The sequence below is a fragment of the Aplosporella prunicola genome (genome assembly GCF_010093885.1).
Source record: "Aplosporella prunicola CBS 121167 unplaced genomic scaffold K452scaffold_8, whole genome shotgun sequence".
In the NCBI taxonomy this organism is placed as follows: Eukaryota; Fungi; Ascomycota; class Dothideomycetes; order Botryosphaeriales; family Aplosporellaceae; genus Aplosporella; species Aplosporella prunicola.
In genome coordinates, this window is record NW_022983536.1 from 332,564 (window position 1) to 356,108 (window position 23,545).

General features: G+C 55.1%; 10 protein-coding genes across 10 annotated transcripts; 4 read left to right on the top strand and 6 right to left on the bottom strand.

The window, feature by feature from the left end:
- Nucleotides 1-59: 59 nt before the first annotated feature.
- Nucleotides 60-3,515, bottom strand: K452DRAFT_296651 (uncharacterized protein; the record flags this gene model as incomplete). The annotated part of the gene is made up of 4 exons (XM_033541933.1): nt 60-181; nt 272-2,843; nt 2,892-3,447; nt 3,505-3,515. 4 exons carry the CDS (start codon nt 3,513-3,515, stop codon nt 60-62), a joined length of 3,261 nt encoding a protein of 1,086 aa, XP_033399362.1.
- Nucleotides 3,516-4,622: 1,107 nt separating this feature from the next.
- Nucleotides 4,623-6,123, bottom strand: K452DRAFT_267914 (uncharacterized protein). Its single transcript, XM_033538865.1, has 3 exons — nt 5,880-6,123; nt 5,552-5,828; nt 4,623-5,497 (listed from the first exon to the last, which is right to left on the bottom strand). The coding sequence occupies exons 1-3, from the start codon at nt 6,092-6,094 to the stop codon at nt 4,919-4,921; spliced, it is 1,071 nt and encodes a 356-aa protein (XP_033399363.1). The 5' UTR covers nt 6,095-6,123; the 3' UTR covers nt 4,623-4,918.
- A 640-nt stretch (nt 6,124-6,763) lies between these two features.
- Nucleotides 6,764-11,544, top strand: K452DRAFT_296653 (uncharacterized protein; the record flags this gene model as incomplete). Its single annotated transcript, XM_033541934.1, has 4 exons — nt 6,764-7,222; nt 7,271-7,536; nt 7,588-7,698; nt 7,746-11,544. 4 exons carry the CDS (start codon nt 6,764-6,766, stop codon nt 11,542-11,544), a joined length of 4,635 nt encoding a protein of 1,544 aa, XP_033399364.1.
- A 348-nt stretch (nt 11,545-11,892) lies between these two features.
- On the top strand, nt 11,893-13,428 carry K452DRAFT_296654 (uncharacterized protein; the record flags this gene model as incomplete). Its single annotated transcript, XM_033541935.1, has 2 exons — nt 11,893-12,569; nt 12,633-13,428. The coding sequence occupies 2 exons, from the start codon at nt 11,893-11,895 to the stop codon at nt 13,426-13,428; spliced, it is 1,473 nt and encodes a 490-aa protein (XP_033399365.1).
- A 197-nt stretch (nt 13,429-13,625) lies between these two features.
- On the bottom strand, nt 13,626-14,501 carry K452DRAFT_160748 (uncharacterized protein). The gene is made up of 2 exons (XM_033535659.1): nt 14,430-14,501; nt 13,626-14,317 (listed from the first exon to the last, which is right to left on the bottom strand). The coding sequence occupies exon 2, from the start codon at nt 14,213-14,215 to the stop codon at nt 13,823-13,825; it is 393 nt and encodes a 130-aa protein (XP_033399366.1). The 5' UTR covers nt 14,216-14,317; nt 14,430-14,501; the 3' UTR covers nt 13,626-13,822.
- A 94-nt stretch (nt 14,502-14,595) lies between these two features.
- Nucleotides 14,596-16,006, bottom strand: K452DRAFT_224549 (glycosyltransferase family 15 protein; the record flags this gene model as incomplete). Its single annotated transcript, XM_033536694.1, has 4 exons — nt 14,596-14,660; nt 14,718-15,006; nt 15,060-15,902; nt 15,959-16,006. 4 exons carry the CDS (start codon nt 16,004-16,006, stop codon nt 14,596-14,598), a joined length of 1,245 nt encoding a protein of 414 aa, XP_033399367.1.
- Nucleotides 16,007-16,736: 730 nt separating this feature from the next.
- K452DRAFT_325608 (uncharacterized protein) lies at nt 16,737-19,295 on the top strand (the record flags this gene model as incomplete). Its single annotated transcript, XM_033544791.1, has 2 exons — nt 16,737-16,870; nt 16,928-19,295. The coding sequence occupies 2 exons, from the start codon at nt 16,737-16,739 to the stop codon at nt 19,293-19,295; spliced, it is 2,502 nt and encodes an 833-aa protein (XP_033399368.1).
- A 722-nt stretch (nt 19,296-20,017) lies between these two features.
- Nucleotides 20,018-20,690, bottom strand: K452DRAFT_325609 (uncharacterized protein; the record flags this gene model as incomplete). Its single annotated transcript, XM_033544792.1, has 2 exons — nt 20,018-20,258; nt 20,332-20,690. 2 exons carry the CDS (start codon nt 20,688-20,690, stop codon nt 20,018-20,020), a joined length of 600 nt encoding a protein of 199 aa, XP_033399369.1.
- A 306-nt stretch (nt 20,691-20,996) lies between these two features.
- On the top strand, nt 20,997-21,482 carry K452DRAFT_224081 (uncharacterized protein; the record flags this gene model as incomplete). Its single annotated transcript, XM_033536668.1, has 4 exons — nt 20,997-21,070; nt 21,139-21,149; nt 21,288-21,374; nt 21,442-21,482. The coding sequence occupies 4 exons, from the start codon at nt 20,997-20,999 to the stop codon at nt 21,480-21,482; spliced, it is 213 nt and encodes a 70-aa protein (XP_033399370.1).
- A 499-nt stretch (nt 21,483-21,981) lies between these two features.
- Nucleotides 21,982-23,478, bottom strand: K452DRAFT_307051 (uncharacterized protein; the record flags this gene model as incomplete). The annotated part of the gene is made up of 1 exon (XM_033543038.1): nt 21,982-23,478. The coding sequence occupies one exon, from the start codon at nt 23,476-23,478 to the stop codon at nt 21,982-21,984; it is 1,497 nt and encodes a 498-aa protein (XP_033399371.1).
- Between the last annotated feature and the right edge of the window lie 67 nt (nt 23,479-23,545).

Here is a 23,545-nt window from a genome sequence, read left to right on the forward strand (position 1 = left end):
CCAGCTTTCGTCCAAAGACGAACATGGAGGGATGCGTTCAGTCATAACATCAAGTCCATTCAGTTTTGGAACATCAAGCCTTTGAAACCGCGGAAACCGCCGCTGCCGGAGCGGGGCGGATCCCTCCTGTCGCTGCTGCCGCTGCGGCCATTGTTTTTCTTGCCAGTGTTTTGGGCGCCGCCTGCATGAGTATCAAGAGATATTCGGTTAGCCCTAGTCTTCGTACTGCGTGGCTTGAGAGTTCTGCGACAAACGGTTGACAGTTACTTACCTCTTCCGTAGATGCGCATATCCGGCTTTGACTGGGATTTCTGCCTGTCGCCTCGGCTGTGGCCGCTGCCGCTTGTATCGACACTGAGGGTGCTCCTATTGCTAGGCTGCAAGGGATCGAAGGCGTGGAAGCGCGGGGCAGGAAAGGCTTCTATAGGTGAGATCGATACCTCCGCCGGGCTCGCAGGCTCTGTGCGGATACCGCGTGACGGCAGAGACTCGCTGCACTCAGGGCGTGCCGAGAAGATATTGCGGGGTGGTAGAGAAGAGCTGGGAGAATGGTAATCCAGGTAATCATCCTCTAGGAACTCGTCATCGTGGCGTACGTTGTCTGAGAAGGCACGAGAATGCTGCAGGCCGCGAGTTGCAAGACTGCTCACCCGGCCGCTGGTTATGCTACCGGTAAAGGCACTGCTGCCACGAACAAAGCTGCCGGATGAGGACTCATCAATGGGACTGTGAGAGGCTTCACTGTGGCCGTTGCCCTGAGATCGTCCGCGCGCGTAAGCTAAATCGCCTTCCAGAGCCTGACAATGCATCTCAAGCTCAGTAAAACGATGTAGCAAACGCCCATGCGTCTTCTTCAGTTGATTGAATCTACTGTTGGTTGCAGCGAGGGCCGAGTCAATAATTTGTTGTACAGCCGGGTTCAACTGGGTTGTATTTGTGGCGGCATGAGATGATGATGACTGATGAGTGGCAAGCTCAGCGTACTTGCGTTCATGGGCCCTTGAGGTTCTCTCGCGGTCGGCATCTCGGCTGTCGAGTTTCATGTTGGCAAGCTTGAGTTCGTTGCGTAACAATTCTTGGTTCTCCTTGGCTTGTTGGAATTCGAGCTCCTTGAGTTCAAATTCCCGTATCCTGGCTTGGAGAGTATCGATTTCCTGGCGCAAATGATCCATCTCTTCCATCTCGACCTGTATCGTCTGTACATTCTGGTTCGAATTCAGCTCCCGTGCTTCACTCTCAACGACGAGCCTCCTTAAACGCTCGTTGTCAGACCGGGCTTTGTGGAGACCGGTCCGAAGAGATTCCTCTTCGGTGTGCCAGGTTTTGGATTCATCTCTGAAAGATTTGAGCTTCGTGCTCAACTCGCCTTCCCACTTTTTAGATTGGTTTCTTCCCGTCATGGTCTCTTTCTTCAACTGCGCATATAGCTCATTGGCCTTTTGGAGCTTAGCCTTCAGGTTGCGGTTTGTGTTGATCAGGTTCTGGGTTTCCGCTTCCACTCGCGATTCTTTGATATGTCTCCGTTGCAATTGTCCAATATGAGAAAGGTGTTGGTTCTTTAAATACCGCTCAAAATTCAGATCATTCCGCAAAAGCATTACCTCACGCTGCAAAGTGGCGAGGTTCTGAGTTAGGCGTACATGTGTCGGAGAGCTGGAAATTTGATTGGACGACATGGCATTTGCAAAAGCTTCGAGCCTGGGTGATGCGAGAATATTGAATCCCGTCGAGGCATCGCTATCCTTCCGCAGAGTCAGTCTGCGTTGGAATGGCGCCTTCTCGACTTCGAGCGGCGCGGCTTGGCCAGGCAATGTGGGACTGTCTGTGGTATCGTCAGATGGCCGTACAGCTGGCGACCCTCCTATATTAGAGGAAAGAATTGCCGGCTGTGATGGATTCCGTAAGAGGTTCACAGGCTCTTTGGAAGGGCTGTTGAGTACAGTAGACTGGGTGTTCCGCAAGCTAGCAGATTTAATGTCAGTAGGGGATGCCGCACTATTAACCGCGGTTGCATCGTCATCCAACGTGGTGGCAGGTATGTCCTCAGTAGCCACGAATGGCTCGGGTATGTCAGGCAACTTCGCATTTGGTGGTGGCCCAGGATCCTCCAAGGAGGCCGAGACGTTCATGCATAGACTCATGCAGCCCGTCACGACATCCGCGGGGTCACTCTTCAGGAAACGAGTCTCGCTCAGCTCGTCTTCGGCCGTCATATTGAAGAAGTTAGGATGCAACAGATGAACTTGACGGAAAGGTTCAGTGCGCCTCCGTATGGCATCCTGGTCCAAGATTATATCATCCGCTCCAAGATAGTTGACGCTCTTGAGCCATTTGATCGGTTTCCGGACGTACGTCATGAAGTTGATCGGAAAAAGGCCATAGAGGAAAGTAAAATAGTAGAGAGCGCCTGGCGCTGATGTTTCCGGATGATCGAAGGCATGTGCAAGCTTTTCCCAGTCGTCGCCGGTCTTATCACCGGCCTCGTTGTCGGAATCTTCATCCTCAGCGGCCTCTTCACCTAACCCTTGCAACTCCTCAGCTGCATCCCCCGTGACCTGTTCCCAGCAGAGAACCCTGCTGTATATCAGGAAAAGCTTGGGAAGGTGAGGCACAAGAGATCCCGTGATGTGAGGGAGAAACATTATCAGAACAGTGAGCGCGAGCTCAACCACTGTCCCTGAATCATCGATCATCATGCATTTCTCCAGGTTCTGGATCAGCGGCGTTTCAAGAACGGAGTACAGGTGCGGTGGTTGAACGCGGACGAAGGTGCTAAGCAGGCTGACTGCCTGAGCGCGGCATTTGGCTTGGACAAAGAGCTCATTGAGTGCAGAAAGCAGTTCCTGGGATACGTTAGTCTCTGCAACTAAGGTTCCTGTAGAAATGCTTACCTTTGGCTTCCCTCGACCAAATGCAACAAGCACCAATTCGACTTCATGCGAGACAAATTCATCTTCTGGTGTGATTGTGTCGTTGTCGCCGCTAGGAATGCGCGTTCGCCATAAGTAACAGTCGAGTAGCTTTTTCAGAAATACTGCCGCGCTCATCGCTTTCTCCTGCTCATCTTCCTCTCCGGGCTCGTAAGCGAGTACGCTCAGCACAAATTCGCGCGCGTCCTCGACTTCCTCCCTCTTGTAGCCCACTCCGTCAATAATTGGCCGCAGTACCAGGTCCCACCACTCAGTCAGACGGACATGACCTCTGATCGCGGGTCGCAGCTGGTTGAGGAGTTTTAGAAAAGCACCGTGCTTCTCCGAGTGGTCGTGAATATGGGCATGGTAGCAGGCTAGCAGGTCTTCATGCAAGCGCTGCGCGTCGGCCTCGTCGAGCTCGTGGATCTTTTCGAGGAAGGCGTCAATGGCTTGTTGAAGCTCCTCTGGCAGAGGGACAGGCGCAGTCGGCGAGGCGAAGGCATCGTCGAGCGCCTTGGAGGCGTCTTTCCAGACCCTGCATCGATCCGTGTCAGCGCGGCCCTGCAGGGCGGTTGGCAGGCCAGCTACGTACGCGGAGGCCATGGGTGCAAAGCGGATGGGCGTGTGTGCGAGGTGAAGTTCAGTCAGAGCAGTGGCGCGCTGGTCGGCATGACAGAAGTAACAGAGCGGCGAAGCAAAGCGCAATCATGCTCGCGGGCTCACGGTTGCGCGCCGGTAGTGACGATGGTCGCAGCAAGAGGCGCTAGTAGCCGACTCCAGATGGCCGCACAGACTGGTGTGGTTCGCTCGCTCCACGCTCTCCCGCTCCGCATCCCACACCCCAGCATAACGTCACTGGTACTGTCCGCCCTGCACCGCTTGGCTCTCATCAGGCCACGGAACCCCCGGCCCTTCTCTCCCTGTCCCCAATCCCCATACTCGGATCAAATACAATACATGCCGCTATGGAAGATAAGCCTCGGAACCGCGCGTTGGCGCCTCGGCACGCGACATATGATCAGGCGGTGGGGAGGGACGCCTGATGCTTCTGATCTCCCTCAATAAGCTTCTTCGACCACGGCGCGCCTGCATCGGGGCTCACGGCATAAACGTGCTTAACCGACGGCCTCATTGCCCGACGGCGCTCGCGGAAATGCAAGGTACTTCGCGGTCTGAGGTGTCACGCATCTCTCCCTTGTTGCAGAGCGCCGCCATCTGCATCATTGGACCGCCTTGCTCCGGACAGACTTTTCACCCGTCATTCCTACCCCTCTACCAATCGCCGTGTATATCGTCCGCGCCGAGAAGTGATATTCCTTCGCGCCTTACTCACCGCATATAAAGGAAAAATTGCCGCACGCAATCCCGACGGTTCCCAATTGTTACCTATCACCGCTATCTACGTCATCCATTCTCTAGTCAATACGTGGAAGGCAACTAGCAGTAAGAGCGACATGCTTCCCTGCGGCGTCTTTCAGTGCACTGGAGGTAAATCGACAAGCTCATGCGGGAATATTAGGACTAGAGCCAAGAGGCCGCGATCCGAAAAGGTGCTCATAAGCATGGTTTAAATTCACGCCGGCTTGCCAATAGACTTGGCCGACCCAGCGGGTACGCGCGTGAAACTGCACTGAGACATGGAAATGAGAACCCACTAGAACGACTGGTTTAAATGACGGGGCCGGCAAGAATACAGCGATTACTCTTAGTGGGTATGAATATCTGCATGTCATTTGCCGCTGACTATTATGGAAGCCGTTTATTTAACCTTGATTTTCTGCGCACATCTTGAAAAGCCTTCCGATGGCCAGGTTTTATGCGCATAATTGCGGACTTGGCCGCTGGCAGGTTGGCACCGTTGCCTCGGATTGGTGAGACAGTGGGCGATGGCACAGATTGGTACCACCCTACTCCTAAGCAGCTGGGGAATAGCGCGGCTCCTCATCATGAGTTTTGCGAACACTACCATGTCCGCAATCTGCAGAAATTGGCCCTCAAAAACTATTTCAACCCCTATTCATGGTATTGCCGGCGCCCTTGGGGTTCTCCTCGACGAACTCGTCCCATGCGCGTGCTTTCATCGTCTCTTCGTCTGCCTTGTCGAAGTCGTCCTCGTTAGGCTCTGGCCGGATGCCAGACTGCTCGCCCCCTCCTTCGATGATGCCCCCGCGTTTCCTTTCCTCCTCAAGGTACTCGTCGATGCTCATGGTCGGCAGGCTGTGGTCTGGCCGGAAAACACCCTCCTGGAACCGCTGCCGGTTGCCCAAAAGCGTAAACGGCCGCAAAGGCTTACCATCCGCGCTCAGAATAGGACCGGCCATGCCACCGGCCGTCAAGCGAGAAAGTGGCTGATCGAGGCGCTCTGAGTAGCCGTCTGACTGTTTGCCGCGCTGACGTTCATCCTTGAGTGCGCTGCTGGCACTTGGCTGCCCCGGCGGAGGAGCAAGTGCTAAGATCTGGAGTTCCATGGCTAGTGACTCCAGAGCTTGGAATGTCATGTGTACGGAGAGAGCAATGTTGGTGAGTTGCAGTTGCCTCAGCGCGTCTTCGTCGTTCTGGAACGCCGCGGGGTTCTGCCTTAGGTGCTAGTAGCCGTGTTGGTTAATATGGATCACTCAATCAAACAATGAAACACAAACCTCAAGTTTCGCCTTCATTGCCTTCTCTTCCCTGAATCGGGCAATCTTGGTTTCTCTCCTTGCCGCAGCATCAGTGGTGGAAGCAGTAGAAAAGGAGTTGGGAGCCTCGAGGTATCTTTCGTATAATTTGGCGTCGGATTTTGACAGCATATCATAAGAATCGAGCAGCTTCAAGAAATTGTCATAGCTCCGACGGGCTCCAAGTAGATTTGCCTTGCGGTCCCCCCCGTTGATGCGTTGCACCAGTTCGGCAACGTGAAAATGGATGAGCATGTATCTGTCACATGGATGAGACAAGGAAACAGGACCGGAAAAGATTTTGGCCTACTGTATGTCCCCGGATGAGACATCCTCCAGAGTCTCATTGGGGCTGAATAGAGAGACGCGATCTGCCACTTTCAAGCACTCTTCATATGTGGCGATGGCGGACATGAGATTTCTCTGGAAGGTAGCGCTATTTGAGTCGTAGGAGTTCTCAAGCTCCTTTCTCTTCGATTCGGCATCTCCAAAGAGAGCGCGGAGGCTCTGCGGTTGCTCTTCCATGGTGCCGGTGACTGTGATGTCGTGGCAGAGGCGTGTCTTGGGCTGAGGCACCCCCGAGCCTCCGAAAGTTGCAATGGGCCATTGTATGCACGGACCAGCAAGACCCTTTCCGCTCCGCTCCGCTCCACCAACTCCGCTCCGTGCCCTACCAAGGTAGCCCCTCACCCGTTGTCTTGCCCGAGCAACAATAACAAAAACAACAACTTGACCCTACAGAGGGAGGTTTGGGCACCACGAGCCTTTCAGTACTGCGCATGCCTGCCACGCAGACATAAATCGGCAGTCGCGCTTCATGAGACAATCACAAACAAGTTTGCACGGAAAACTGACTGTGGAACTCATCGCGGGCAACTGCAGCCTTTACTCACTTCTGCCACTGAGGGGGCAAACAAAGCCCCAACCATTTCTCTCTTTACTTCTATCAACTAACTTCGTGCAATTCCTTTGCTGAACTGTTGCAACTGAAATCAACCACAAAGCCAACACAGCAACTGCATCGCGTCTGACATTTCACAGCATTGCTCAAAGCTTAACCCATAGATTCTAACCGTTGCAACTAACTGCTCACCGATATCGCACAAAGCCCACGCTGCAGCATCCGCAATGACTGATCCTCCGGGTGTAATGCATTCGCATGCACACAAAACTACATCAGATGGTTCCAAAGCTATGGCACCTACGCCCACCGAAGAAAACCTGGATGAACCTAACAATAACCCACAGCAAGTTTATTGGGAAGAGTCTGACAGTGATGATGACGGGCCAACGACAGACTCAGCGAAGAACCCATCGGAAAAGCGCCGCGAACAGAACACCTTGTTTAAAAACTGGATTACGCAGAAGGCCGAAGATGTCACAGAGAAACAGGTGAAAAGTGCTCTTATGGCTACAGATGACGAGAATCTGTCAATTCGCAATGTCCTAGCCAAGCAAGATACGAATGTTATTTCAGACCCAAGGGAATACCAACTAGAGCTCTTCGAAAGAGCCAAGAAAGAGAATGTCATTGCCGTGCTGGATACTGGATCGGGAAAGACCCTCATCGCAGTGCTTTTGCTTCAGCATATGCTGGATAAAGAAATCGAGGATAGAGCGGCCGGAAAGGCTCCAAAAATTGCCTTCTTCCTGGTAATATTGCGTAGTATTGTTCCTAGAATCAACACTAACTATTCCTAGGTCGACAGCGTAACTCTAGTATTTCAACAGTTTGCTGTTCTCGAAACGAATCTTGACCATAAAGCCGAGCGCTTCTGCGGCGCAATGAGAATCGACCTTTGGTCCAAAGAAAAATGGTTGAAGTATTTTACCGAGAACATGGTCATTGTCTGCACGGCCGAGGTCCTTTGCCAGTGCCTTATGCACTCCTTCATTAGCATCGACCAGATCAATCTCCTGATCTTTGACGAGGCACACCATGCGAAGAAGAACCATAGTTATGCCAGGTAACCTGAATGTCAGCTGAAGTGACCGATTGTTGATACTAACGTCTTCAGGATCATTAAAGACTACTACCTGACACAGTCAGACGAGTCCAAGCGTCCAAAGGTATTTGGAATGACTGCATCCCCAGTTGATGCAAAAGTCGACGTGTTGCAAGCTGCGAGGTATAAAAATAAATTGGTAAACTTAGACCTACGCTAATCATAAGCAGAGAACTGGAGATGCTGTTACACAGCCGTATCGCTACCACTGCTAATCTTGACGATCTTCGAAAGACTATTAGCAGGCCTATGGAAAATGTGGCTTGGTACGCGCGACTACGTAAACCTTTCGAGACGCCACTTTATCAGAAACTAAAGGCTAAGTTCGGCGAGATGGAAATGTTCCGCTCTCTCTTCGAATCTTCCAAGCAGGCTAGTTCTACATTAGGAGCCTGGAGCTCCGATATGTACTGGCTATTCGCTCTAGGAGAAGAAGAAGCCAGGAAGCTTGAAAGTCGACAAGAACAAGCCTACCACAAAGAAAAGAAAAGAAGGCCTGTTGCTAGCCTCGACACTGAAGTTAAAATGTTGCGGGAAGCTGCTGAAATAGTGAGGCAACATACTTTCGGCACTCCCAGTCTAAACGCCGACGATCTCAGTTCAAAGGTCATCAAACTCCATGAATGGCTGCAAGGGTATTTTGAGCGGCCCTCCGAAAGCAAATGTATTGTGTTCGTCGAACGCCGGCACACAGCGCGTTTGCTTCACCACATATTCAAGCATATCGGAAGCCCTCATCTGCGTCCAGGCATAATCGTTGGAAACTCATCAAGGGCTGGGGATCTGAACATCTCCTTCCGAAAGCAAGTGATGACCATGATTGAGTTCAGAAAGGGCGATCTCAACTGCTTATTCGCTACATCTATTGCCGAAGAGGGACTGGATATACCTGACTGCAACCTTGTAGTCAGGTTCGACCTCTACAGAACTATGATCCAATATGTCCAATCAAGGGGGCGCGCACGCCACAAGAATTCCAGATACGTGCATATGCTCGAGATGGATAATTCCGCACACCGTCAAATGGTGGCAGAAGTACGTCAAGCAGAGAGTTCAATGCGCAAATTCTGCGAGAAATTACCGGAAGACCGTAAGCTGGAAGGCAACGACTCGGACCTCGATGACCTCGTTCTCGGTGGACGGGGATTTCCAACGTACACTGAACCTACTACTGGAGCGAAACTCACATACGATTCGTCTTTGAGTGTACTAGCACACTTTGTTGCATGTCTGCCTCGACAAGGAGATGTGACTTCAGCACCGATGTATGTCATGTCTGCCCAGGCTGGTAGTTTTGTCTGTGAGGTCATCCTCCCAGATAATTCTCCCATTATTACTGCCATAGGACGACTATCAGGCAGAAAGGCTATTGCCAAACGTTCCGCAGCCTTCGAGATGTGCATTCAGCTTCGACGAAAGCGGTATCTCAACGAGAATCTCTTACCAATATATGCTAAGCAGCTACCGGCAATGCGAAATGCACATCTCGCACTCAACCTCAAAAAGACAACCTTGTACGAACGGATGATAAAGCCTCATCTGTGGGCCAAGACCGGTAGCATTATCCCCAAAGAAGTCTACATTACAGTCTTGGATTTTCCTGACGGACTGAGCCGGCCGCATCAACCCCTTGCTCTACTGACCCGGACAAAACTGCCGGATCTTCCTGGATTTCCACTTTTTCTTACCTCGGGACGAGCGAGCGAGGTGAGATTGAGTGGACTGCGGTCTAGGTTTGCAGTCAGTGATAAGCAGCTGCAGATGCTCAATGCATATACTCTGCGAATCTTCAGAGACATCTTCAACAAAACTTTTGAGGACGATCTGTCGAAGATGCCTTATTGGGTTGCCCCTGTAGTGCCTCACTACACCATTGTCGATGAAGACTTTTACGGTTTATCCGATGTTCTGGATTTGAACGCACTTGAGGCAGTCTTCTCAATGCAGGAACACGAATGGACTCCGGAGACACCACACGCGTTTCTCAGAAACAAGTTCTTTATAGATAGGTGGGATGGAGGCCGCAGGTTCTTCTCGGTTGGAGTCGACCTGAACCTGAAAGCTACGGATCCTGTACCAAAAGACTCAGTCACAGGGAAGAGACCAGAAAACAGGACGGATATACTGAACTACTCCGTCAGTCTGTACAAGCAATCCAGAGCACGAGCTGATGCAACCTGGAGACGTGATCAACCGGTGATCAAAGCAGAACAGGTTTTGCATCGCCGAAACATGCTAGCTGAACCAGCTGAGAAGGAACTGTGCCTCCGCACGAAGGTCTATTTATGCCCTGAACCCCTGAAGATCTCAGTTCTTACATCAGAAGCCGTTACAACATCTTTGGTGTTTCCGGCAATCATTCACCGCATTGACGAGTATCTCATCGCTCTGGAAGCTTGCGACCTACTTGGCCTCGACATTAGTCCTGCTCTTGCCCTCGAGGCTGTAACAAAGGACTCTGACAATACTGAGGAGCATGAAGACCAACCGATCAACTTTCGTCGTGGAATGGGCAACAACTACGAACGTTTAGAGTTCATGGGCGATTGTTTCCTGAAGATGGCAACGTCCATCTCTCTCTTTGGACAGAACCCAGATGACAATGAATTTGACTTTCATGTCAAGCGCATGTGCCTCATATGCAATCAAAACTTGTTCAACACTGCCAAGGAGATCAAGTTAACAAAGTTCATCCGCAGCTTGGCTTTCAACCGGCGTACATGGTATCCAGATGGTATCAGATTGCTTGAAGGCAAAGGAGCGAAGAAGCTCGAAGACGGAAAGGAGAACAACAAAAACCAAGTGACGCATTCACTAAACGACAAGACGGTCGCTGACGTCTGTGAAGCTTTCATTGGAGCTGCGTACATGACGCACAACGACCAAGGCTCTTGGAAGCCAGAGAATTGGGACAACGCCGTCAAGGCCGTGTCTACACTGGTTTCCAGTGACATGCACAAGATGCAGAAGTGGTCGGAATACTATGAAGCCTACCAAAAGCCGGCTTACCTGTCCGGCGAAGTGACAGCAACTCAACACGACCTTGCCGCGAAAATGGAAAAGGAACATCCCTATCACTTCCGCCACCCAAAGCTGCTCAACTCTGCTTTCATGCACCCGTCATACCCTTTTATTTGGGCAAAGGTGCCATCGTACCAGCGGCTCGAGTTTTTGGGAGACTCTCTCCTGGACATGGTGTGCATCGACTACCTATTCTACCGCTTTCCGAGGAAAGACCCACAGTGGTTGACGGAGCACAAAATGGCGATGGTATCGAACAAGTTCCTGGGGGCGCTGTGTGTGAAGATCGGTTTCCACCGGCATCTACGGTTTAGCCATGCGCAGGTCGAGCACCAGATCCGGGAGTATGTGGCGGAGGTGCAAGAGGCGGAGCGAGAAGCGGACGGGGCAATGGACTACTGGACTGCGGCGCGGACGCCGCCCAAGTGTCTCGCGGATGTGGTCGAGGCCTACGTGGGTGCCGTCTTCGTCGACGCTGAATACGACTACAGTGAGGTGGCGCGCTTCTTCGACATGCATATCCGCCCCTTCTTCGATGGCATCAACATGAAGGCGTACGATGACTTTGCGGGCAGCCATCCTACAACTCACATGCACCACCTCCTCGCCGTTACCCTCGGTTGCCAGGACTACCGCCTTATGGCGGAGGAGCTGCCGGCCATCACGCCCGGCATGCCTCCCCGCTGCGTCGCGGGCCTCATGCTCCACGGGCGCATCGTGGCTGACGGTGAAGGCGCATCGGCCAAGTCTGCAAAGATGCACGCGAGCAAAGACGCGCTGGAAAAGATATCCGGCCTCGTACCCTTTGACTTCAGGGCCAAGTTCGGCTGCACCTGCCACGCAGAGACAGACGGGAAGGGCGAGGGCGAGTGGGTGGCGGACGAAGTGGCGGCGGAGGGGGAATCAAAAAGTAGCGACGGGGATGAGCGTGGTGAAAGCAGGGACTGAATGAAGCTAGGGTATGGATGGTGCGGCCCTTGCTAGGGAGAAGGCAAGACGGAGGTAGGAAGGAAGCATAAGGCATGTGAGAGCGGCATGGAAGGAACTTGGTTGCCTTTGCTAGACATTGGTCCAAAACACACTTACTTCCACACTCACTCTCCCTTACTCTACAGATCCATTCATCATTCCTGAATTGTAGAGTTGTACGAGTAGGTACTCCGATACTCCATGGCGGCCTAGCCTCCTTATCTGCCGGCAGTACTGCACTCACCGCCTAGTGGCTTGGCAAAATTTCATCATCCATCACCATTTCCACTTCCGCTTCTTCACACAACTTCTTCGCACCTAGGCACCATGTCTGGCTTCACGTTTCCTCCGCCTCCCCCGCCTCCACCCAAAGCTGCGGCCCAAGACGGAAGCCCCGGAAACCCATATTCGTCGCAATCTGGAGCGTATGGACAGCGCGGAGGCAGAGGCGGAGGGGAGCGGGGCAGAGGCAGAGGCAGAGGGCGAGGAGCCAATAATCGAGGAGCCTTCTCACGCGGCGGAGGCCACTCGCAAGGCGCTCAGCAGTTTCGTGCACCTGTATTGCCCGCAGGCGGCTACATTAACCCAGCATTCGCGCAGCAGCAATGGAATTCGTCCATGTACTCAAATGGTGCAAATACAAGTTCGTCCTCTTCCCAACCATGGTCTTTCCAAAGTCCGTCGATGCCTATGAACGCAAGCCATGTCTCCGAGAATCTTAACGCTGGCTCCTCGCGTACTCCGAATCGAGGTCGCGGTTTTTTGAATTCCTCGAGTCAAAGACCAACAAACAAGCCGAAGCCCCAGGCCGCACCTGCCGTTCCCAGTTTTGGCTTTGCGCTGCCGTCGCAACCCGGTGCCACTACTGCAGAGGTAAACGATTCAGGCCACAAGAACAAGAAGAGAAAGTTCAATCAGCTGGGCCTTACGCCTCGCAGCGACGTACGCGAGGACAGTGAAGATGATGTTGATGAGGAAGCAAAGGCCGCTGCCGCCGGGGGAGTGTCAGTTCCACCCGCCATTCCTAGCGCGCTGAGAGCAGAACTAGCTGATTGAAATCCTTACAGGCTTCAATTTGAATACAAGGGACGCTCGGCAACCTTGAAGTCCGCTGCCGAGGTAGCTGCGTGGATTGAGGAGCGCAAGAAACGATTTCCTACTAAAGCGCGCGTCGAAGAGAAGAGGAAGCAAGATGATGAAGCTAGGGAGGCCAAGCGACTGGCGCAAGAGCAGGCCGCGGCAGAGCGGAAAGCGAAATTTGGGGACAAAGCAGAGCCTGGCAAGAAACGCAAGGACGACGAGAAAACCAAAAAGGCCATGAGCAAGATTGAAAAGCTGCGGATGAAGCTGGCAAAGGCAGAGGCAAAAGCGGAAAGGGCAGCCGCAAAACCTAACGAAACCAGAAAGGCGGAGCCAGACAATAAAATCGACGCAGAGGCAGTATCGGCACCACCTTCCAACCCACCAAAGCTCAATCTCGGAATTAACTACGAAAGCGACGAAGATGAAGACAGAGGAGCCAGTGATGCTGAATCGAGCGTGGTATCCAGCAGCTCCGAAGAACCCTCTTCCGACTCCGACGAGCTATCATCATCCGACTCGGAGGACGAGGAAGAAAGCGACAGCGACGCACCGCCCGACGAAGAAAGCTCCAGCAAACGCCCCATCCGCGTCGAGCCGCCCAAGCGCAAGCCAGTCCAGCAAGAGAAGCTGCCGCGCAGCGCGCGGAAAGAGGTAGCAGCAGGGCCAAAGCGGACAATGTCTTTGCACGACAGGCTGGTGGAGCAGGAGCGGCACAAGGAGGCAGAGCTGGCGCTGCAAGCCATCAAGTTCCTGGGCGAGAAAGGATTCTTCAAGGAGTGATTCTGGGGCGCTTGCTGCGATTTGCAATACATACCCGCGACGGCGAAGGGGAATTGGCATGCGCGCACGTTTAGTGTGTGCTCTGGCTTTGACTTGTGTGTTTATTGTATAGCACTGCAGAACGAAGAGATACAGGCTCCCAAACCGATACATCTAAAAATAAAAAAGCAAGGACACGGTATACCCACTACAGACGTCATACACCGACACGTTGTCGCGCGCGCGCCGCCTAGCCGGAGAAAACAAACTTTCGTTTTCGCATCGTCGTCAATCAATCCCAAGCCCGAATCCACATTCCCATGTCACCCGCGCGCGGGAGATCGCCCGCCCCACCCCCAAAAACAAGCAAAAAAAGCCAAGCAAAAAAAGCCAAGAAAAGCCAAAACAAACCACATCAAGCACGCACTCTGCGCATGAACCTTGTGCATACGGCACCCAACCACTGATGTCGCTTTGATTTTGTTTTCAGACCTTGCTGCTGCGTTCGGCAGTAAGGGACTGAAATTGGCGGTATCGGTGGTCGCAGCCGTACCAGAGAAGGCGGGGAGAAAAGCGAGAAAAGAGCGCGTCGCATCGGACTCGCGTCGCATCGCATCGCATCGCATCGCATCGCATCGCATCGCATCGCATCGCATCGCATTGCATCGGCTCGGACCGAAAAACAACAGAGAAGTAGGAGGAGGCGTAGGAATGAGGAGGAGAAATGCGCGCTCGCGGGCGGCAGGGCGGGGACCCGCGTCAGCGGATCCAGTAGTTGCCGCTGACGTCCAGGCGCGCGGTACCCCATCTGGAATGGACGCGCCAGAGGATGAAGCACAGGGCGAGGAAGAGGAGCGTGGCCACGGTGCGGACGGCCCACTTGATGCGCTGCGCCTTGGTCGAGGGAGCCCTGGTGATCGGGGAAAAAGCCGATCGGTCAGTCGAGTTTGTTCCAACGATGGTATTTGTGGGTTTCGCGAGGGCGGGACGGGACGAGAAGATATACGTATGCGCGGACGGACGAGGGTTTTTAATTTTTTTATGTTTATGTTTTTTCTTTGGGAGTTCAAGATTAAGACATCTTTTTCTTTTTGGTGTTTCAAATTCTTTTTTTGCTTTGCTTGAATTGCTTGTTCGTGGGCTAGATATACGGATGGAAGATGGAAAAGGTGGAATTGAGGGAAACGCTTATTGCTGCTTGTCGTACCCCTCTGGCTTCTGCATGTTGTTGACCTCGAAGAAGCGAGATGTGCCTGTCACAGGAGCTGATTAGCGCGCTACTTCCATTTGAGGTTGTGAGGGCTGCTTACAAGAATATCCGTTCCAGTCAAAGTTGTCCTTGGGGTTGCAGTGGCACTTGAGGTCCGTCCGCGTCTTCTCGCTAGTCGGGCAGTGAGTGAAAGGCACGTGGTAGTAGGCGATGTCGTTGAAGAAGTGGAGCTCGTCCTTGTTAAGCATGAGACCGGCGGCGATGGAGTGGACCGGCGCGTCACCCCAGCGCTCGTAGAAGAAGCCGCCGTCCTGGTCGAGGTGGTTGAAGTAGTCAATGTAGGCCTGGCTGCGGAGCCAGTTCAGGTTACCAATCTCGAAGTTGGACCACTAGTACCGTTGTTAGCATTGTCGAATAGAAACCATGAGAAAGGCAAACTTACAAAGTGGCAGTGGTTGTAGGTCTTGCCGTCGTCGTCACTAAGGAAAGCCATCGAGTTGTCCTGGGCAATGTGCTCGGGGTGCTTGGTCATGAAAGTCTTGACGCTGTCCCAGAGCGTGGGAATCGTCTCGACGTACTCGTACAAACTCAGCACGAAACTGTACTTCTTGCCGTGGTCGGCCATGAACTTGAACGTGTCGTAGTCGATGTCGCAGAAGAGCTCGATGCTGGGCTCGACGCGCCAGTACCACTCGTAGTCGAGCATCAGCGGGTGGCGGAAGAAGAAGCCGGACTCGTAGCGGCACATGTGGCGGTAGCTGATCGAGTCGCCGTAGATGATCTGCTTCTCCTTCATCTCCTCACGGACCCTGGCGGCCTTGTCCGTGTCGATCCACGAGGGGAAGGACCAGTGGTCGGTGGGAATCTTGCCATACTTGGTCTTGCCGGAAACGAGCGAGGTGGTAACCTTGATGAACGTCTCGTCGAAGTCGTTGTCGTTGAGGAAGACCCAGTCGTAGTTGAACTTGCGGTTGAAGCGGTCCTCGACCTGGCGAATAGAGCGCGCGATATCCCAGACATCCGAGTTACGCGCAAGAGTGACGAAAGTAGCGTTCATGCGCGGGCCGGGCGCGGTCATGCCCAATTGGTTCTTGGGAGGAGAGGGAGTCGTGTCGTCGACCGAGGGCTTCTTGACGTCCTGGCCGGCGGCAGCGGGGTCCTTTGCGCCGACCGTGCCAGAGCTTCCGCCCCATCTCGAGCCCTGCTCTTTGATTATGTCGCTCGCGCTCTGCAGGCGGCTGGAGGGGACGGTGGACGAGGAGAAGAAGAAGACAAGGAGGAGAGCCTGTACGACGTCAGCGGGAAGGCGGAGGGCCGATGGGGCTCGGCGAGACAGCTTACCACAAAGGCGAAGACGATATAGCGGAGGTACCTCTGAGTGCCGGCCATGGTGGGCAGCGAGGCGCGAGAGAGTGTTCGTCGGAGGGAGTGGTGGATTGTAAGGGGGTTCGTGTAAGTAGACAAGCCTAGCGGCGGCGGGAAGGGTGGGTGATGCGATGAGACGCGCGGTCTAGCCGGACATTGACAGTCGCGCGGAAAAGGCCACGTCGGAGGGAAGGAGGAGACTTGGGGCAAACCACAAATGACACTCGAAGCGCGACCCAAGGGAGGCGATGGGCAAGTCTATGTACCTAAATTCCACACGACGGCGGCAGGCGGATCAGAGGCAAGGGTCGGCGGGCCTCTGCGCTGCCACTCGGAATAATACGAGTCTACCAGAGTCGGGCCAGAGCGACACGGACTGCACGGATGCCCGCTGGTGTTTTGGATCGCGGGAATGTGTCCGTTGAAGGGCGCAGCGTCCAAAAAACAGACGCAATGACTGCGATGCGAGCTATGGCGGCGGATTGCGGGTGGTGAGCGGGCGGCCACGACTTTGTGTGCCGGCCCCAGAGTCTTGTCTGTGCATCATCATACCTCGTAGTCAGTTGGACTCTTCATCATCACCCACCAAACATCACCACCACTTCATCTTCATACCCTATTGTCCCTCTCTGCTGCTGCTTTACTGCTGCGCGACCAACGTCTGCGCGCTGACTGGCCGCACCCCGACTAGTAGTGCTGCAGCTCACCCTTTGACACCTCTCTCAACCCTCCACCATTGTCGCACCCAACCACCATGTCCTTTTTCGGCTTCGACACGTCGCTGCCTAGGGACCGCCAAGGTCACTCGACCAATGCGCCTGGTTTCGGCCAGACTCCCGACCCGTGGGCGGGCCTCTCCAACAGAGCTCAAGGCGCCGAAGACGATGCGTAAGTGCTGCTTCGCCGTTGCTACTACTGCCAGCTACTGACGCTGCTTCCCCACAGCATTGACTTCGACGACACGTACGACGGCCTGGGCGACCAGCTTGACGAGACTGACGATGCCTTCAACGACGACACGTTCGGCGAAGAGCCTGCATCCCAGGCAGGCGTCGGCAGAGACTTTGACTTTTCCGGTCAGACCGCCATGATGGCCGGTACAATCCACGAAGAGCAAATGCTGTACACGGCCAGACAGCCGCCGACGAAGGAGCAGATGCCCAAGTCCCAGCCCTCAAAGTCTGGCTACGAAAGCTATGCTCACCCCGGCTACATTGGAAACCTGGAGGCCAATGCCGACATCTGGGGTCTGCCCAAGAAATCTACCCCGGTCCAGGATAACCACCGTTACCAGAACCAGCCTGCTGCTGCTCCCCCTGCTAGGAAAATCATGAGCTTGGAGGAGGTTGAGGCTGCTATGCTTGCCCAGAGCAAGCCTATGGCACCGCCCGTCACACAGCCTTCTCCACAGCCCCAGATTCCACCTGGATTCCCTCAGCAGATGCCCCCAGGGTTCATGCAGCCTCCCGGATTCGGTGCACCACCCCAGGTTATGCAGCGACCTCAGCAGTTTGTCCAGCAGCGGCCTCCGTCTGTTCCCCAGCAACAGATGCACGAACTCCCCGGTCATGGTATCCCGCAGCAGCCCCAGATCCTGCAGCGTCCGCAGCAACAGCACACTCCTAGGGCGACACCCCCTCAACTGCAGCAAATGCACCAGCCTCCGCACCAGCCCCGCCAGATCTTGCAAAACCCGAACCGTCTCTCCGGTCAAGGCCAGCCAATAGCTCAGGCTTTCCACCGCATGCCACCCACTGGCCCTGCCCACGTTCGTGGTCCATCTTATCAGGGTCAGGTCATCACACACCCTGAGCAACTTCTTCGTCTCTCGGACGCGGATCGTGCTGCGTTCCTCGAAGAGGATGCCAGGCGCGCGAAGAGGATCCACAAGATTCACATGCTCTCCAAGGACAATGGCCTTATGACTCCCCAGGACAAGAACTTTATCACACGCATCCAGCTGCAACAGCTGGTCACTGCTACCGGAAACGCCGATGAACAGGGCCCAGAGGCCTCTTTGGCGGAAGACTTTTACTATCAGGTTTACTCGCAGATCCGGGGTGCCCCGCGCCAGAACCCCCAGCAACCGGCAAACCAGTTCGCGCAAACGTACCTCTTCCAGACCGGCGGGCGTTATGGTGCCGGTCGTCGCCACCACCGCGGTGGCGACAACCACGTTCAGCGCATGGAGCAGCAAGTCCAGCGTGCTGTTGAGGCTGCCAAAGCGAAGCCCAAGAACAAGCAGCTCGTCATCGAGGGCAGTCTGGGAAAAATCTCGTTCAGCAACGCTAAGACCCCTAAGCCTCTGTTGAACATTAAGAAGCCTGAAGGCGATGCGCGCCCTGGTGGTGCTCGCCGCCCAAGCAGGAATGCCGATGCCGCCGACAGGAAGGCATCTTTGAGGGACATTGAAAATGTCTACAACACGCTGATGCAGATGGAAGACCATGAACGCAGCATGCCTCCTCCGCTGCACGACGGCAGCAGTCCTGAAGAAATTCAGTTGCACATGGAATGGCGTCAGAAGATTCAGGCTTTGAACCAGAAGTTGTGGCAGGGTCTCAAGGTCATGGAACCCATCATGCCAAACGCTGCCGTGCCTCACCCATTCATGGCTATTCTCTCCCACCCCAAGGGTAAGAAGGCCATCCCGCGTATTTTCCGCCACATCGACGAGCAGCAGCGCGTCACCATCCTCACCATGCTTGTTGTGCAACTCGACACTCTTGATGTTGTCCAGCACGGCGCTCCGGTTGACCAATTGACGCCGCTGCCGCGCCAGGTCAAGGAAGAGATTGAGCTTTTTGCCATGGCCGTCATGCCGTGCCTCTTTGCGTACGTCAACGAGGCGCCCCTGAACATCGTCATTGGTCTCCTTGGTCTCGTGCTCGAGCGCACGAACGTTGCCTTCTTGTGTCGCACTAAGATTGGTCTGTCTATCCTCACCATGTTTGTCTCTCGCGCGGAGTTGGTCAAGCAAAGCACGCCGCCCACGCCGCAGACAATGGCGGACCTGCAGCAGATCGAGTCGCTCTACAACCGCCTCTTCGATGCCGTTGAACCCATGCTGCCCTACATCTTCCCCGGCAGCGTCAAGGATGATGAGGACATCTATGTGTGGCAGTTCCTTGCCGCCATGGGAGCCGGTGCATCTGCGGAACAGCAGCAGAGGCTCGTCTTGGGCGTCAAGGACCGCGTCATGGACACGGTCAACGTCTGCAAGGCGCTGCCAAAGGAGATGGCTGCGACGCGCTTGGGCCATGTCAACCTGTTCATGCGCGCCATCGGCTTGGACGTCGAGCTGCTCGGCTGATCGGACAGACGAAAGCTTGTAAAATAGCAAATCATAGCGACTTTGGGCGCGCGCATCTCAGGACCACGTTGCGTGGAGCGTGTGTTGAATCGGCTTTGCGCTGTACATGCACGATTGCCACGACGCTGGAGGACCTAAGGTGCTTGCTGCGCCGGGGCAATCTGCGGACTGGTGCATGCCAGCACTAGGTATCGCGCAGTCCAGCCCGTAGGGGAGTGATCGATTGGAGGTCATTTGTCAGTGCGGTTTCCACGACACATATGCAGAGGAAGCCAGTGAAGGAAGGAAAGAAGGATATTGGGCGAAAAAACCTACCTATGCGGCAAGATGGCGGGTCGCCTTTCAGGCTGCGGCATTGCATTGACGAAAGGGATGGGATGCACCGTGGTGGATCTGCATATCTAACGAGTTGTTCTTTGGTCTTCTTATAAGTTTTAAGTTTATTTCACAATTCTTTTGCTTGCTTGTTTGTTTACTTGCTTGGGTCTTTTGATTGCATTATTGCAACTGCTGCTATTGTTGGAGAGGAGCCGATCATAGGGCTGAATGCTCACGTCGCAGCGGAGCACGCAAAAGAATAGAAAAGCGCTCGTTTTCAGATATTATAGTAGCTCAGACTTCGTAATGACATGCCGGATATAATCTGGCTCCTTCTAGGACGATCTTGCTAAGCCCCCGTAAACCATCCCATTCTCATAAACGCCAACCGTGCAATCTACGGCTCACAGGCCCTGCCTCAAGCGCTCACCCAGCGTGCGCTTGCCGAACTCCCACGCATTGATCAGACCTTGCTCCGACAGGTCAATGTTCTTGGGGTTGAAGTCTTGCTGCGGCGGCCTGCTGACGCGCGAAGCCACAATGACGGGGTCCGTCTCGAGGATGATGCCGTCGTCGACAATCTCATCTATCGCCAGGGAGACGAGGTCGTAGTTCTCGATGATGGTGCGCTTGTCAGTGGAGTTCCTGCGAGGCCAGTCAGCAATTGCGTATGCGTGCGTGCGTGTGCAAGATGTGCAGTGTTGCAAGCAGCGCGTACTTGAGGAGGATGTTGAGCGAGTCTCTCAGGGCCAGGATGACGTTGTAGAGCAGGATCTCGTTCTCGTCGGCGCCGCCGACGACGTAGAGCATGACGTCCGACTCCATCTTGAAGACGACGACGCGGTTGTCGTAGAGGATGATGTCATTGGTCTGCTTGGCCGTCTTCTCGAGCAGGCCCTTTTCAAAGGCCTTTTGGTCCTTCAGGTTGGGGTAGGGGTTTGCGCCGGGGTAGTTGCTGGCGTGGGCGGGCGTGCCGGCGGGCGGGTGCGGAGCATTGTAGTACTTGGCGAGGATGCGCGACGAGTCGTCGGTGGAGAGGATGAGGATGGCATTGACGGAGAACAGCGAGAGGGCCATGGCGGGCGAGGGCGGGGGATTTGTATGTGTTTTGTTTTGTTTGGGTGCCTGGTTGCTCTTTTCCCCCCCTTTGGGTTGCCGTTGCGCTGCGGTTCGGTCGAAAAGGCCACTGAGCTGCGCGCGGCGAGACAATCGCCGACCGCCCCCCGGAGAGACAATCTGGCCTCCAATTGAACTATTTCACCACCACAACCACAACACCACCAACCCACCAACCTCTACCACAAACTAATCTTCCCACTTCAAATCTTTTTTCCTTTCTTCCTCCTCCACCCTTTCCCACACCGTAGTCCCGCTTTAATCGCCATGTCGGACCAGCTCAAGGATCTCGCCGACGTCCCCAAGGACTTCATCAAGGACGGCACCCAGTTCTTGAACCGGTAAAGCTCCCCCTTTGCGCCCGCCGCCCAACCCATTGAAGAAGCCAACTAACCCTCTCATTCTGCAGATGCACCAAGCGTAAGTCCCCTCTCCGTGCCCGTTATCTCGCGCCATTGAGTCGCATCGCCGCCGCGGCCTGCGCCGCTCCTGCTCTACACGTCCCACCCCCCGCAACGAACGCGCAGTCGCTAACGCTCTTTCTCGCCTTCTCCCCAGCCGACAAGCGCGAGTTCATCAAGATCTCGCAGGCCGTCGGCGTCGGCTTCGTCGTCATGGGCGCCATCGGCTACATCGTCAAGCTCGGTGCGTCTTGCCCCCCCTCCAATCCACAACGTCGACGCCGCATCAGCTAACCCCAGGCCTCGCACAGTCCACATCCCCGTCAACAACATCCTGGTCGGCGGCTCGTGATCTAGTTTTATTCTCCGAGTTCTCTTCGCGGGGATACATACGGACGATGTGGGAATTTGGGTCACCGCGGCAGCCTACCCCGGTTTGGGGAGAGGGCTAGCCACGATGCGTCAGGCGGCGCAGCACGTCGGAGAATGCTGCATGATACCAGGTCATAGCACACACGAGGATGGAGGGCTCGTTCTTGTAAATCACGCTTATGTTGTACGGGTGTGCGAAAGCGAACAGGCTCGCGCGCGGAGTTTAGGAATCTTAAAGCGAACTTTCGAAGTAACACCCCATCTGTTCATTGTTGCCGTCCAAGTGTCTACCTTGTACTTCGAGTTGTCCAGGGATCAGTACTAGTGGCGAAGATGAGTTATGCTGACGAGGCAGTGGATTTGACTTAATGAAGTGTACTTTGTAATGGAAGACATGATATTAAATTACATCGTCATTGCGGCTGCGACTTTCTCTTGACTTCGTAGTAGGAGACGACTAAGATAATCCAGCATCTCGCTCAAGCAATTGGCGTATCGAAAACGAGAGCCACGCCATCATCTCCTGCCGTGATAACCCTCCCCGCACCACCCTGCACGAAACCCATGACGCCACCACCCTCACCACCGCCCCTATGTCCCCTCCACTCTCCAGCAAGGCCCCTTGCTGCGGCCGCGGTGCCGCCTCTAGTGTCCCATCGCCTGACCACGCCATCATTACCGCAGCTCGTGAGCAGCCACGAGCCGGGTGCGCCTGCCGGGCCCGCCTGGCCCGCAGGCTTCACAAACTCGACCTTGATGACTGCCTGATCAGTGCCCTCTTCCTCGTCAACATGCGCGCCCGTGATGTGACGGCGCGCGATAAAATTGTGTGCCGTGTCGAAAAGGGCGATGCTACCGTCCACACTGCCTGCCGCGAGAAGGTTCAGCGGCGGTGCCGAAAACGCAAGCGTCTCAACGCTGTCCGCCTGCTTCTGGATGCTAGCAAGGATAGCGCCGGCCTGGCCACCGGCGGCGGAGGAGGCGCCAGTGCCAGACTTATTGCGTGCGCCGCCGCCGCGCGCGCCACTTGTGGCGGACGCGTTGGTCCCTAGCCGCGGGAGCCCCACGATACGAATATGGCCCTCTGCGCCACCGACGGCAGCGAACGCACCGTTGGGCGCGACCGCCACGCTGTAAAGGCCACCGTCGACACGGAAGCGCTCGTCGTCGCCCGTAAGACCCACGACGGCTTGGCCAGATGAGGTGCTCGTCACTCCCGCCGCCGCCGCCTCACCGAACACGTCCCACACGTAGAAGCTAGCATCCTCAGAAACAGTAGCGAGAAGTTTGCCGTCGGGAGTCCACGCGCCGGCGGTGCAGGGCGCGGTATGCAGGTAGAAGGCCTGGACAATAGTGAGGGGAGAAGCGGTATCGGCGGCGTTGAGAGAGTAGACCCAGACAGATCCGTCAGAGGCGCCGAGCGCGACAGTGTTCGGATACTGCGGGTGCGGACAGGTCGTGATCCAGGCGATTTCCTCAACTTCCTGCGCCTCGCCGACAAACTGCCAGGCCTGACCCGCGCCGTTGGACGTGTCGCGCCATGCGCGCAGCCGTCCGTCCATGCCGCCCGAGACAACGTATTCACCAGCGGGCTGCGTGAATGCGATAGCGACGAGCGAGTCGCTGTGCCCTTCGAGCTTGAGCAGCGGCTGCAAGCCCTCGCGCTCGGACTGCGCGGATGCGTCGCCTGCCTGCGAGCCCGACCAGCTGGCCGGCAGTGGCGGCCGCTCCTGCTCCTTCACCTTGACCTCGAAAATGTAGCCGACGTCGTCGCCGCCGCCTGTCGCGACGATGGCGGGGTTGGTTGGGTGCTGCGCGATGCTGAATATGCTGTCCTTGTGCGCGTCAAAGTGCGCTACACTGTCGTTGACAAGCTGGATCTCCTCGAGCGGGCCTTGGTCGCCTTCCTCATCAGAGTTCATATACGCGTCGACATCTTCGGGGACCTCTTCCTCTGCCTCTTCAGCGTCGAGCATGGCAACCTCCTCCTCTTCTTCGTGGCGGTGGGGATCCTGGTCGGCCATTGTGCGGTGTACGAATTGG